Source organism: Pseudonaja textilis, chromosome 1 (genome assembly GCF_049901715.1).
Source record: "Pseudonaja textilis isolate UNSWEBS1 chromosome 1, rPseTex1.2, whole genome shotgun sequence".
In the NCBI taxonomy this organism is placed as follows: Eukaryota; Metazoa; Chordata; class Lepidosauria; order Squamata; family Elapidae; genus Pseudonaja; species Pseudonaja textilis.
Window position 1 is genome coordinate 305,470,626 of NC_141990.1, and position 15,285 is coordinate 305,485,910.

The 15,285-nt window shown below is 37.3% G+C and overlaps 1 protein-coding gene across 2 annotated transcripts in view; it reads right to left on the bottom strand.

Moving 5' to 3' along the window:
• Positions 1-15,285, bottom strand: part of MNAT1 (MNAT1 component of CDK activating kinase) — a 110,633-nt gene that overhangs the window by 12,500 nt on the left and 82,848 nt on the right. The window contains exon 8 of one of the 2 annotated variants that reach the window (XM_087922331.1): positions 14,553-14,592. The exons of the other annotated variant lie outside the window; for it this stretch is intronic. Coding sequence (XP_087778457.1) covers positions 14,553-14,592 — 40 coding nt within the window. The remainder of the gene's footprint in view (positions 1-14,552; positions 14,593-15,285) is intronic. 2 annotated transcript variants of the gene reach the window in all.

The following is a 15,285-nucleotide window of genomic DNA, read 5'->3' on the forward strand; positions in this document are numbered from 1 at the left end:
CCCAAGTCAAATCAGCCCACCATCTTTCAATTTTTATATACCGTATATACTCGAGTATGAGTCGAGTTTTTCAGCACATTTTTTGTGCTGAAAAAAACCTCCTCGGCTTATACTCGAGTGACAGATTCCCCTCTGGAAAAAAAATGGTGTGGAGCTCCGGAGCTGGGCAGCCGCTTCCCTGCTTCCGTGTTTCCTTTGCAACTTGTAAGCATGGGGGTAATTGGAAGCAGAAAAGTTCTTGCATGGTTTCCAAGGCGTCCCCTCTCCCCTAATTCCTACCTCCCCCCACCTCCGACTCAATAAGCAGCGCTGTTAATTTGGACTACCGGTAGCAGGTTGCTGGCTGGCTGCTCTTCTTTGCTCGCCCTGCTCTTTGCAAAAACAAAATCTCGGAGCCCTCCGTGGTTTTGCATTTGCAAGGTGCAAAGTGGCGGCGGCAGATCGCGCATGCTGGAAAGGGCTTGACTATTCCGGAGAGAGAGAGATCATAAGAACGGCTCTTGCTTTTCGCCAGCACCAGGCGCTGGGGGCTTGCAGGAGAGAGTGACTCCTGCCTCCACTGTCATCATCTTCTTCTTCTTTTGGGTTAGTGAATCAATTAATTTGGGAAACGATCTCACTATCATGAAAGGTTTAATTGATTCACTAACCCAAAAGAAGAAGATGATGATGACAGTGGGAGGCAGGAGTCACTCTCTCCCTTGCAAGCCCCCAGTGCCCGGGGCTGGCGAAAAAAGCAAGAGCCGTTCTTATGATCTCTCTCTCTCTCTCTGGAACACAGTCAAGCCCTTTCCAGCACGCACGATCCGCCCCCGCCGCTTTGCACCTTGCAAATGCAAAAACCACGGAGGGCTCCATCCTAGGGCATGCAGGGAGGAGAGGATAAGGGAGAGACATGGTCTACTCGGAAAAAGAGGACCTTGATCCTCTTCATGGGTTGCAGTATGAGAATTGCGTAAGAGTTTGGACCTGCATACTGGTAAATGCTGGAAACAAAGCATGTTTTATTTTGGTCTGAAGTTATCTTGGTTGGCATCCTTCCAACAGACTGTGCCTTGTTATCTCCTTGAATTTGGTAAATACTTCTGTTCCATTGTGGAAATTTCATCATTGTAGTTTGTTTGGTTTTTATTTCACCTCTATCAGCTCATTAAATTTGGCCTGTATTGCTTTCTTTTGAAGACTATTTTTTAGTATGTTTTATCTCAAATTGAGTATTATTGAACAGTGGGGCCAAATTGGAGGCATTAAAGGTCATTTATTTACGTTTTGGATTTTGTTACATTTGTGGTACACTCTGGGTCATCACAGCTTTGGAATCTCAGACTATAGGTAAGTCCTCAACTTACAACCATAATGGAGCCTGCCCACTAAGGTCGTAAGCCACGAAAGTCATTAAGCTAGGCACCCACTTGATTGCCTTGCTTAATGATCCCCATCCCTGCTCTTCATGATGTAATTTAAGCCATCATGCAGGTCATTAAGCAAAGCACTGGGTGCCTCTAAAATGGGAGAGGCCCTGAGAGACCTAGCACAGGCCCAGGCCTGCCTGCCTTGGGTATCCCAAGGCACCCTGTGCTCCACTTTCCACCCTTTGGGATACCCACAGGCTTTGGGCCTGCTTCCCATCCCACTGAGTCCCACATCACTGATCATTCACTTTCTGTAGAAGTCCGGAGCTCGCATTGTGGATGGAAAGTAGGCAGCTCCATCCCTTGGCAACCCTATAAACGACATAGTGCTGTCCCAAAAGTGGGCAACCTTTTCAGAGTGGCCATACATTGCAGCTGCTCTGAAATTGATGCTGAGGAGCAGAACAGCCTGCTCTCCTTCCCCAACACAAGCTCCAGAGCTCAGGAGATCTACAGAGGTAAATGAGTATTTGTGACAGATGATGAAGAGGAGCGTGTGGGATCTAGTTGGCAGGCTCAAGGTCTGCGGAGACCCAACGGGGTGTGTGTGTGTGTTAAGTAGGGGAGGGGGAGTGCAGTGTCCCCGAGCTGGTCATAAGGATTAATTCACCCAAATTTTGTTCCTGTAACCACAGGGACACTGAACAGCCGTAACCTGAGATTCAGTTGTAAGCAGCTTTTCAGGGGCCTGTCGTAACTTTGAATGGTTACTAAGGAACCAGTTGTCGATCAAGAACTACCTGTATTTTATTAAATTAGAAAGAAATTAACTGGAAACCAAGGAATATTTGTCAGCAGACCCATTGTTGATGCCAAATGTTTATCTTATATTATGAAGATAAGAGTTAAACTAATCAAGAAGCTAGGAACTGATCAAAGAAATTTCAGGATGGTACATGGATCTCCAGATATGATCTTTCTCAATAATATCAAACAGCACATTTGCATCTTTGAATCTAACTAGAGCTACTTGATTCCTACTACTTGTTAAGTGGACACTTGATATAAAATTTCCCTACAAATCTGAGTTTGGCACTACCTAAGCATGGTATATATGACAGTTGTCTAGATTATCTGTTCTTTAATCTTCCCCCAACTGCATAGGCTGCATACCAAAGACTAATTACTCATTTATGAATTTAACATGGGTGATATTATTTTACAGATCTATTTAAATAGATCAGCCAGATCTCAGAGTAGCTTGCAACACTCCAAACTAAATAGTCAAGAAGTAAAATCTGTTAAAAGGGGATCTGTAGTGGATAGTGGAAAGAAAATGTAACAACTCGGTGTTCCCTGTTATCAATGCACTAGCTTCTATTGGGCCAAACAGTGTTCTGTTTTTGCTATTTGTTACCAAAAAAATGTACATATTCCATTTTATTACCCCCTTCATTACAGTATGATGAATTGCAAGAAAATGCAGTTTAAAAACAGAGGAGAAAAGCAGAGACAATGAAAAGGCTTAGCTTCTTACAATAAAAATAAGAAAAATTTTACTGAGAAATATTGCATTCGGATCAATGCTGCAAATATAAGCAGCAAATACAATTTCCTGAAATGGCAGGCGTCATTAAGATGGAAACCTGTGGATCTTTATTTGCAATGTTTCACTTGGGAAAGAAAAGATAAGGAAATGATATTACAAAAGTAGAAAAAAGGCTCTTGTTCCATTTTTACCCGCCAGAGACTTTCACACACCAATCAATTACAGTCGCTTATTTCAGCTGCTTTGTGCTTTTTGCCCACGAAATAGGTTAGGTTTACGGTCATCAATCAATGCTGACAGTCGTTTCTACAAATTTATTTACCCAAGACATAATAACAAAAAGGATATAACATCAATTGATTGTATCTGAGGTGGGCAAAAACGTTTTGGACATGAAATTTCAACAATATGTGTAAAAAAAAAAACAAGAGCCCAGAGAAATGTAGGTATTTAAATGTATTTATGTATTTAAATTTATGTAGCTGCCCACCTCATTTGCGACACTGGTAGATAACAATAGATTAAAAGACTGCACAAAATAAATATTTCCCCCTGTTCCCCAAAGCAATAGGTTAAAAAGATTCAAACAAATAGTTCCCTCCAAACCAAATCTAATAAACAGCCCACAGATTCCAGCTAACTTCTGGACTTCCAAGCCTAGAAACATATCCAAGTTTCAAAGCTTTGAGAAGGCTAGCAGGGTTGTTGGGGTAAATCTAATCCGTGGAGGCAGGGTGTTTCAAATAGCCGGTCTGCTTTCCAGATCCTTCTGAATCAGACTGTAGACACAAAAAGTCAAATACTTTTTTGAGGGCTTTTTTAATTGATTGGTTGCTTTTATTTTAAAGCTATAATTTTTCTAAGTTTCACTTACTGTCTGGTATGAAAATAAATAATGTTGTTAGGATACTGCAGATCCATTCAATTAAAAAAAAACACATTTTTCTCTGTTCATAGTGGTCTACTTGGTTCAATAGAAAAAGAAGGGATTCTGTGAAGCCTTCTTTCCAAAGTATTCCAACTTAAATTGGGACTAACAGAATTCACTCCGATTTCACTACCTACCTGGCTGGTTCAATCTGGCAGGGATGGCACAGATTGGGTTCCATCAATTAAACAATGCCAGCTGTTAGGACCCTGAAGCATGCCTTCTCTGTAGCAGCACCTAGCATCTTGGAATGAGGTTACCCCCAAAATTCAAACAGTTTCCACCCTACTGGTATTTTGAAATGTCTTTCTTCTTTTTTTATTCCACCATGGATTTGTTTTCTTTGCCAGTGTGTGTGTGTGTGTGTGTGTGTGTGTGTGTGTGTGGTGCTTCTGTGTTTTTTATTGTTACTTGATTTAAATGTTTTAACAACTGTGTGGCTATTTAAATGTCATATATAAGTAAATAAATAAAAATCTATGTCAATGAATGAGTTGAGCTAGATAATGAGCTTTGCCAGTCTGCAAAGGAATAATATGTTCCCTAATATAAAACAGGTTCCATGTGTATGCATTCATGGGTACAATACTGTACCTAATGATCATTTTAATAGGGGCAAAAATTCAAACTTTTATAACTTTCAAGTGATATTGTTGGCAATAGATCTGAGGATGCTGATAATCTCTTCCAGCTCTTTAAACATGGTAGATTTAGGAAACAAAGAAAATGGACTAAAATTCTGATAAATGATTGTGATAAATGTCATATGCCCATTTCTTACCTACCTAAAAGGAAAATAATACAATCCTTATGACTAAAGACTTTTGTCCTAGAAGATCAAGGAATTGAAACTGTGACAAGACAATTCGGCATAACAGGATTTTTCAGTAATGCATGACCATGAGATTTCACAAGGAAAAGCATATGTATTCTTAGGAAAAAGAGACATGCAAGGGATATCTTTACAGAGAAGGGACAAGTTAACTTGGCTGAGAGCTACATTTGGTAAGAGTTATACTCCAACAATAAGAGGAAGAAGTCAATGCAAGAATTATTGAATTTACATTCATAATGAATCTATACTAAATACAGTTGGTTTGTTTGTTAAATTTATTGGGTATCCATCTTATCAGAGAGTAAGAGTATTATTACGCAATTACTTTATATTTAATTGTTGCTGCTGTTATATTGAATTTTATATCCTAGCAGTACATTTTTGAGGAACATAACATGTTCTGAAGCGCTGGAGTAATTTCATCTTGTAGAAGGCACCCAAATGTAGACCAGCTGTCTTTATACAGTTTAAAAACCTATTCAGTAGTGGTGTCTTCCCAATATTCTATTCTACAACTCTTAAAATTCTCGTCTCATTCAACTGCTATAACCCAGCAGATTTTTTTAATGATACCAATTTAGGGTAAAGGCTTAAATATTTTGAAGTACACAACTTATCTTTCTAGATTGCTAGCTGTAAGCTTTCAGAAGACACGAGGTGGCAGGAGGATCTGTCTCTTTAGGGCCACTTGCAAACAGAGAAGAGATGGGATTTACGGTAGAACCTATGTAAATGGGAGGATTAAAGGAGGCAAAGGCCAATAGGAAGTGCCTTTTTAATGCTCAGCATCGTTTCTTGGGATTTTTTGCTTGCCTCTTTTGTTTTAAGAGTAAAAGTGTAGACAATGAATAAGTAAAAGTAAAAGTGTGGGCAGTGGATAATATAAGAGTGGACAGTGGACAAGAATCGCCTGGATTAAAAATTAATGTCTTCACAACCAACCTTGCTTTTTACTGCCCATAGCACTAAAAAATAATGACCGTCTACACTTTGTTCCCAAATGCATAATGACTATATTTCACAATGTGTTCCACTGCAATTTAGGACTTATTTTATTATGGGCAGACAGTGCTTGATGAGGCTTAAGACTGCTTTCTTAATAATTAATATAACTGTTCTTTTTCAGGAAGTCATATTATCCTTTCATCCAGTCTATAATATCCAATATTTCATCCAACTACAATATGGGGCTGGAAAACTGTACTCGTGTTCTCCAGCTGAAGCAGCATATGAAAATATCATACAATCATAAGAAACTGCCCTATATCAAGTCAAAGCAGTGATTCATTTAGGTCTGGATGACATAACCCAGGACTCTCTATCCTCTGTGAATTTTAACACAGAGAAATCTCAGCAAAGGTATATTGGCTTGAAATTCTGAAAGTTGGAGAGTTCCCAGTTTGGAAAGATATGTTAATGCAATTACTGGTAGGTAACTTTCCAGATCTTCAGGCAAGGGTCCTTTCCCAATCCTACTTGAAGAAAGCAAGAGTAAAAGAACTTGGAACTTTCTACATGCAAGGAGTACACTGTACCACCGTGTTATGATCACTGAGCAATCAGTGCCCGAGGTACAAAAGTTCTCTCCTCTGAATGCTCTATTATGTGGGTTCTTTATAGCCATGGCAAAACTCCCCACACATCCACCCCACCAGGTAGCCAGGTCGCCATCTAATCTGTAACACCCAGAGGAAAACTTCAGAGCATATCTTCAGAGCATTATCTTGTGAAGTGCTGAAGCAGCTGCTTGGGCAAGCTCTAAAGCTACTCTAGATAGCCTGCTAGGAACATAAAGGGCCTGTTCCCAATTTGCCATGTATTCTGGTCTCTAAAGCAGTTGTATGTTATTAGTTGGGCATGGCTTCCCAACAGGTACTGATACTGATTAGTGTTGAACATGAGTGACTAGCCCAAGTCATCCAGAGAGCTTTCAAAGCTAAGCAGGGTTTAGTTTGTGGGTCTTCCTGATACCAGTCTGGCAACTCATCTTCATTCAGAATAACAGAGTTTAGAAGGGACTTTGGAGGTCTTCTAGTCCAACCCTCTGCTCAGGCAGGAGACTCTATACCATTTCAGGCAAATAGTTGTCCAATCTCTTCTTAAAAACTTCCAGTGTTGAAGCATCCCAACTTCTGGAATGCTTCAAGAAGTTGTTCAACTCATTAATTGTTTCACTAATTAATTGTGGAATGGAGGAAAGTTGTTCCACTAATTGTTCTGCCAGGAAATTTCTCCTTAGTTTTGTTTGCTTCTCTCCTTGATTACTTTGCATCCACTGTTTCTTGTCCTGCCCTCAGGTCCTTTGGATAATAGCCAATCTCACTGTACACATGTTGTACTCTGACAATAAAGGTAATAATGTAGGTTGACCCCCTCCTCCCTGTGACAACCCTTCAGATACTTTGACACTGCTATCATGTCACCCTTAGTCCTTCTTTTCATTCAGTTAGACATTTCAGCAACCGTTCTTTATGTTTTAGTCTCTAATCCCCTAATCATCTTTGTTGCCCTTCTCTGCACTATTTCTAGAGTTTCAATATCTTTTTTACATTGTGGCGACCAAAGCTAGATGCAGTATTCCAAGTGTGGTCTAACTAAGGCATTATAAAGTGGTATTAACATTCATAAATGAAGATCACAATATTTGAACAAATATATGAAATGATGAGAAATGAGCTGGTTTACAAAATAGAGGAGGAAGGAACAGAGAAATTCTAGCATAAGGAGTCATATTTTGCAATTAAGCAAGATTTACATAGGAGACATATAGGAACTGTCAACCTAAGGGTCGCACAGGTAAATGTATGGCTGGAAAATATTTAGATGTGGCTAATACATTTACAGTTTATTTTTCAGCCACTATACAGAAATAAAGTAGGGTAGCAGAAGAAAGCTAATGTATCTTTTAAAACAATCTATTGAAAAGAAGGGATGCTTGGGCTTTATTCTGGCTCCTTTCAAGACTCACAAATTTGCCAGTTCTAATTCTTAATCCATGTGGTAAGTTAACTGGCTATGGAAGGGAAAACAGACTAGTTTTAAAAAATCACTGCATTTCTTAAATGGAAAACCTGCTCCAAAACATAATCTTGTAATTTATGATCTAGTACGCATTTTATTAGTAGTTGCTCATTGTTTTAGAAAACTTTTACAAATCCAAGCCCCTTGGAAAAATACAAATTGGAAACATTTTTAAAGCAAATTCTAATCAATTGTTATCAAATTGGCTTTTCTCATAAACATTTATTTTATTATTTATATTTTTATATTATTAAAAGCTCAACTCTTACTGAATTACCTTAGACAAAGAAATTAAATATGATACATACTGTAAACTGAAAGGAAAGTTTAGTTCTGATTAATCATACTGAACTCTTTCATCTGTCGTTCACAAAATGGGGTCTTCCAAATTTAATAAGCTATAATTCACATTGTTGCCAGCTACTTCTAAATAGAGTTATAGTTCAACACATTTGGAGAGCACCAGTTAGAGAACAGTGACATAACAAACATGAAAAAAAGCCAAACAGTACATCACCAAAATGGAAGATCTGGTTAGAAAATAAGATCAGCATGCTTAGAACATATGCAAGCAAGCTAGAACACATGAAAGATAAAAAGCTGAAGAACAAGAATACCAAAGATCAAGAAACATCACTGAAAAACAAGGAAAATCAAGGAAGTACCAAAAATAATAAAGCAGCTATAGCCAAGAAAATCAACAGATACAGGCAGGCAGGCAGGCAGGGACGGAGGGAGGGACATAATTTTAAACAGGGTGAAAGGAGTCGAAAAAAGAATTCCCACCAAAAGCACCAAATGTATCGATACAGACATTGATTTATCTGACTGTGGTTATGTTTTCTCTATTATTTTAAAAACAGAAGTACTTTGTATCAATTTTATTATTATTTAGATTAACTGCAATTTTTATTTGCTGTTTTAGACTTTGTCTTCTCTCTTATTTAAATTAGTCAATGATCATAATAAAGTGTATTGACTGAGTGAAAGAGAAATTCTCAACTCATAATATAAATTGGAATAGAAAGACTTTAACTGAATATACATGCTGAATTTTACAGGAAAAAAATGTTCCATATAGTTATGAAACTGGAAACCAAACCATTTTCATAAGTATTTATTTTTATTACAAGACTGCCTTCAGCATTTTCTCCAAGCCACAAAAACATATAATCATAATCCTATCTTTTTGCATTTTTTTAAAAGCCTCTGAAGCAAAAAATAAAATAAAACAATGTTGAATAAAACATGAAGTATTGGGTGGGGTTTGCAATAAAAATAAAACAACTGATCAAACAGAAAAAGCACATAACACACACACAATAAAACAAAATGGTGATCAAATCTGTTACAACCAAAGTAGACTATTACCAATCATTCATAGCCATTAGCAACCCAAGTAGAAAATGGTAAATATATTACCAAGTTTTCTTTAAAAATAAGAAAAATACAGAATGATTCTGGACTCAGGATGGTGTCCCTAGATTTGAGATACAGTTCCATCCCTCTCTCTCACAAACATACACACTCACAAATTGTTGCCAAAACGAAGAAGTGTGTGTGTGTGAAAGAGGGAGGGAGGGAGGGCGGGAGGAGGGAGGAGGGAGGGAGGGAGAGAGAGAAAGAGGAGGTATGTTGATATTTTATATTATAGTTGCTGAAAATGTGAAAACTATTAAGATAAATATGGTAAAAAATAAATCATACTTTATAAAGAAAAGCTCTGAGAAAAATAGATACACCAGAATTCAAAAACAGTTATAAATCTACTATTTTAAATGAAGCATTCACATTATTTGAGATATTTTTAAAAACTGTAGGTTTTTTTTGTTCTCTGTGTATTTTTTTTCAATTACTTTAGGTAGTGGAAAAAATAACTCTCTTAATGGCATACTTTCAGAGTTTTTGATATTGCTGGGAATAAAAAAAATACTTCAAAAAAAAGTAAAGAAGTCAGTATTTTTTTTTAAGATCACATGCATGCACGTGCTTTGGGACTATCAATCTGAACAGAAAAACATTTCAGCTCTGCACCATAAGAGCAAAACTGCTTATTAACACATTAATCACAGTTCCTTACATTCTATCTGCCAAATATCTCCCATTACATCACTGAAAATGTGTATTAACTAAAATCTGATTCTGACAACTTACAGAAGTATAGTGTTTCTGCAGTTCAGTCATATGCAATCCACTTTTTTTCTTTTGTAAACTTACAGAATTGATTCTGCAGTGGCAAGCCAGTAAAACTATTGGGAATCACAATAGAGTTGATTCAACTTGTCTTTGCAAAATACTTCAGAAAATTATTCTGGACCTCACTAGAATAATGCAATTTATCCAAGACTGTTTAACAACTTTTAAATCTGTGAAAGTATACACATCTGAATGTAAAATGACATTGTCTAGTGATAGGAAGCCTTTCTTGGAACAGTATCCTGCAAGAAATTATAGTTATTATAGTTATTATCCAGTGATGAATAACATAAGTCTTTGCATTTAGAGGCAAATCTGTAAAGACATCATATGGTTATGCACCATTCAGTCTTGACAATAGTTAATCTGTAGAACCATTTTGATTTCATAACCAACTTTCCCGATTTTCTGACATCATCTGCAAGTATTAATCCTATCTCTCTTGATACAGATGCATATACACAAATGATGCCACATGTTTTAATATACAATTACATAAGCTGCTATATAAATACATACACACATACAATCATGTACAAAAACATACGAGTCCAAACTCTTTTAATTTGGTGAGACTGTTCCATTTATTTGAATGAAGTACTTTGCTTTAGATTTATAATGTTTTTAATCGCATTAAATTAAAAGTCAATTGATACTGAAGCTCAGAATATAAATACTGCATGCTAGCAATCATCTTTTCAGGATGGAGGAGAATAAGTTATTAGACTGCAAGTTATTACTTCATTATGAAAAAGACTTTTATGCGCATGTATGCATAAAGATTACTTAAAACATAGAATAATGCTCTAGAATAATGTGAAATATGTATTTTATTGTAAAGTGGTTCTGACACAGGGCTTCCTAAATGCAGGAAGAAGACCACAGATTGCCTGAATTTCATAATTGCAATGGAAAAGGCAGATCTTGCAATCATTTACCCATATTACATTCCACAATTCCCTTAACTACTACAATGAGTGGAGAGCAAAACTGGAAAACCTGAGTCTCAACCTGAAGCAGTTGTTTTCCTCCAATAAAAACCCATTTCAAATAAACATGAAAAAAAGTAAAGACATTTTTTAAAAAATACTTCACAAAGGATAGAGCAGGGATATCAAACTCAAGGCCCATGGGGTGCTTAGATCTGGCCTGCGGGCCCACCCTGGAAAATTGGCAGAAGGTTGCAGGAGGCCGTTGTAGCCAAAAATGGAGTTTGGGAGCCCGTTTTCACTGGCAGACCACTTGGGCTGCCACAGGCACCCCCAACATGAGTGACATCAAACAGGCCACACCTACTCTGGCCACACCCACCTGCCCCCCTGAGGTCAAACACAACCATGATGCAACCCTCAATGAAATCAATTTTGACACTCTTGGGATAGGAGCTTATGAAACATCTGATAAATGTCTTGCCTGTAAAATGAAAACATCAACATAGCAAAAGGATGCCCACCCTTCTCTTCAGGTTCTACACATAAAGACACAGAACATTAGGGCTGCACAGAAACCCATATTTAAAATGTGATATGGAGTATGTTTGTGAACATGCATGTAGCAACTGCTGGGAACATACGGCAACTGCCTGTTTTCCTGAGCTCTTGAGACTCCAGAAAATATGGCAACTGCCTGTTTTCCTGAGCTCTTGAGACTCCAGAAAATAAATAAATAAATAAATATATATATATATAAAATTTAAGAAGTTTCCAATAGGTACTAAATGTGCATCCATACCCATTCCAAAGAATAATGATCTCGGGATAGTACTAAAGAAGATATTTGTTCACTACAGTACCAGTTCCCCTTGATGGTAATAGTCAAAAGGACAAAAACAGAATAAAGCTGTCTCCTTCTCCCATATTCTCTCTCCCTCCCATTTCTTGAGTGTACTGAGAAGATAAAAGCTAGAAAGCTGAGGCAGGTTTCCTCTAATGGTGGCTGCTGTCTGTAATGGGATGGGATAGAGAGCAGCGCTGAAGGTAACTGCAGAACCACACCTAAGCAGAACCTTGGGTCACAGCAAGTAGAATAACTTCTCAGGCAATGTCTATGAAGAAGAGGTTTGGTAGAAAAACCTGTCATATGCAAAAAAATCCCCCATACCTTTGTATCCACTTATGTCTACTCCAGTAGCAACCTACTACTAATAAAGGACAAAACTGGTTAACTTACAAAAGTTAGCCACTGCACAACAGATGAATGGGAAATGATGAGAAGTTCATCAGCTATCTTTTGAACTTAATAATAACCAGAAAAGACAAGTTAAAGAAGCATTTGGACGTGGGAGAGGAAAAAATGAAGAAAAGTAAAGCAGAAGGTGAAATGTTTTTTAAGAATCTCTTTCCCTCTCATGTAGTTAATTTTAAAAGTCAACAAAATCAGCAAAGCAATATATCTGTTCACTCTTGATTATATAAAAGAAATGCACGTATTTATTTTCCCTCTTTGTCTTTCTTTCTGAACTTTCCATAAAGTGGTTAAAATAAATAAAGTAACTACATTGTATTCTCCCAATTCTGGCTTGGCCTCAAGAACAGAGAAACAAAGCACCAAAATACCCATCTGGGAGACTACAGAGAGGGAGATAAGCAACAGAGACATGCCATCAATTCTGCTGAAAGACTGAAGTCCTCCTTTTTTCTGAAGGGTTTCCATTTTAGTCATCTCTTTTTGGAACTGCAGTTTATCATTAAAAACTGGTGGCTGATTCCTCCATCCCCTTTTAGGTCATGTCATTTAGATTTGAAAGCCTGCAGACAGTTTGTCCTGGGATGATATAACTAATAATTGTATTTGTTTTATCCTCACTAATTCTATTAATTTTAAAAAATAGTTTCCATATATCAGATAAAAATCTAAAAGCAAGTTTTCTTTAGGGGGACCATTGAATTATGCACAGAATTATGGGAAATAATGGAAAAGGAACGCCTAAAATCACTAGAAATCAGTTCAATGTAACTCCCTGTGTGCCACAATAAGAACGTAATATAATATGATATGCACTGGGCAACATTAACCCTCAAATACTCTGCAGAACAACTCCATGTTGGCAGCTTTTTTAAAAAGCTACCAGAGTTGGGCTTCCTCTGGTGAGGAAGCTATTCTATAAAATGGAAGGTTACCACACAAAAACAGCCCTCAGACACCTCACCTTTCCTAGACTGGATTCCAAAGCCCATGGAATCCAAGGAAACAGTCCTAAAGGTAGGTTTAAAATCCAATTTGGATTTAAAAATTAAATCAACTCTCTGCATTGTTTCTATAAATTTACCTTAAACCAACACAGTGCCTTCAATAGAGATATTACATGAAACTGCTTCTTCTGTGTATGTCAGCATGCATGGTCTAGTAACTGCAACTTCCAAGTAGTCTTCAAAGGTAGCTTCATGAAGTAAGTCTATCTGGGGGCTGGTTAGGGCATGAGTTACCATCATTACGTCCTCTCTGTTTCTCAAAAACAAATCTTCAACATGCCACTGTAATTGTCCTGTCTTTCTGGGAAATTAGACATTTCTCATATCAAAAGCTCTAAAAAGTTTTCCAAGAACCATCAGATCTTCAAGAGCTGATTTTGAAAGGCATTCCCTCCACTTCATTTTATTCAACCATTATTGTACTTCATTACATTCTGGTCCTGAACACTTCATATTTCTGAGTAATGAGAAAATATATCTATATTGAGAAAATATATCCTTAACAAACATTACACTCCAGTATTATGTAGGCTCTACAACTCTCACACCACAAAAAAAAATCTATAATAAAATAGTATAATTACATTTCCTTCAGCGACCTTGTAATCTCTGGAGTATTTACTTTAGACTAAACAACTCTATTCAGCTGCCCTATGTCTGACTGTCAATGAAAGAAGCTTGTTTGACAACTGCTTGGGGCAGATTTTTTTTTTTGCCCATGATTGCATTAAAAAGAAGTTAGAGACTATCACACAGATTATAGGCAAAGTATTCAGAGCACAATAGCTTGTTCAATCACTGAATTAATTCTGAATCCAAATGCCAAGAAAAGCAATTATTATAGACATTTTGGTGTCAGGTCCAGGTTTCTGAAGTTAATCTAACAGGAACGTACACAATTATAGCCAACTTGGAATATAAGTAATTGTGCAGCCAAGCATAGGCTTTTCTTTTTTTTTTTCTTTATACATTTTCCATATTTTTTATTTTGCCTTCATAATCCTCCTGAGACTGTCAGTGGCTACAGAACCCACACTGGACCCACAGGTGGGTGGACAGGAAATAAGAAAGTCTATTTCCAAAGCAATCCAATCTTAACATATTCTGCTAATGATCTTGGCAGAAGTGTTTGTTGGCTGCAAAAGTTCCATATACTATACGGTGTCATTTGAAAAATCTCAGAAGATATTTTGTCAGAACATCCAACTTTTTAAAACAGGGAGGTTTCAGGCTTCCTGCAGGAGGCCACATTATTGAGGAAATTCAGCTGAGGAAACCTACATTCTTTTTTCAAAAATATACTAAATATGTATAACAAGGCTTTAACCATGAGGTTCCTTAGATAGCGGTACACTAATCTAGGTGGTTCAGAAGAGGGATCTTTTGAACTTTCTATATTATATGTGGAGCAGAAAATATAACTAGATTCCCTTATCGTTCAATATGTTGGTTTAAAATAAGCATTTTTTCAGTAACTGACCTTAAGGAGCTCTGTAGCATTCAAGTTATCAATATTCCACCTGAGAATAAAAATACTAGAAGTTACTGAGAACAAAATTATTCCAAAGCAAGCAGCGCCACTTTCTATTAGGAAGCAAACCAAACTACATGCTTCAAGATAATGTAACAATCTTCCCCTTCTCAAAAAAGACTGGGCCTTAAAGGACGAACAACATGAGCTAAGGAAGGGCTTAAGCCTACCTTAAACTGCCCATCTGGGACAGGGTGCATAGTCAAGCTTCACAGCCTATTTCAATTACCATAAAGAGCAAGTGTACCTTACTGGATTCTTATTAATAGCGAAAATATAAAGCTGCTGGCTAGATGAGCTGTGTATGAATTCCAAGAGTGTCTTTTGGAGCTTTCAGGTCAGCAGAACTGGAACCTCTCTTAATCTATCCAAACATTAACCTCAAAAATTCTCTGGGCTGCAAGCTGAAGCTGGTATAGGTTGCAGGCCAACAGCAAATCCTACCATCACTTCAAAAAATCCAGTCATCAGTCAGGTTTTTGAATAGAAGTAAACCACAAACACTTTCCATTAGAAAAATTAAAAGTAGAACAATTCTAAATCAAGCGGTGTTTTTCCTTAGCTGTCCTGTTTCTGGTGGTCAGAATAGTTCACTAATGGTAAAGAAAGCACATTCTTCAACCAATGAGGGGCCCAAATGGAAACTGTAAATAGCCCTTCTAATTTGGCATGATCACCTTTC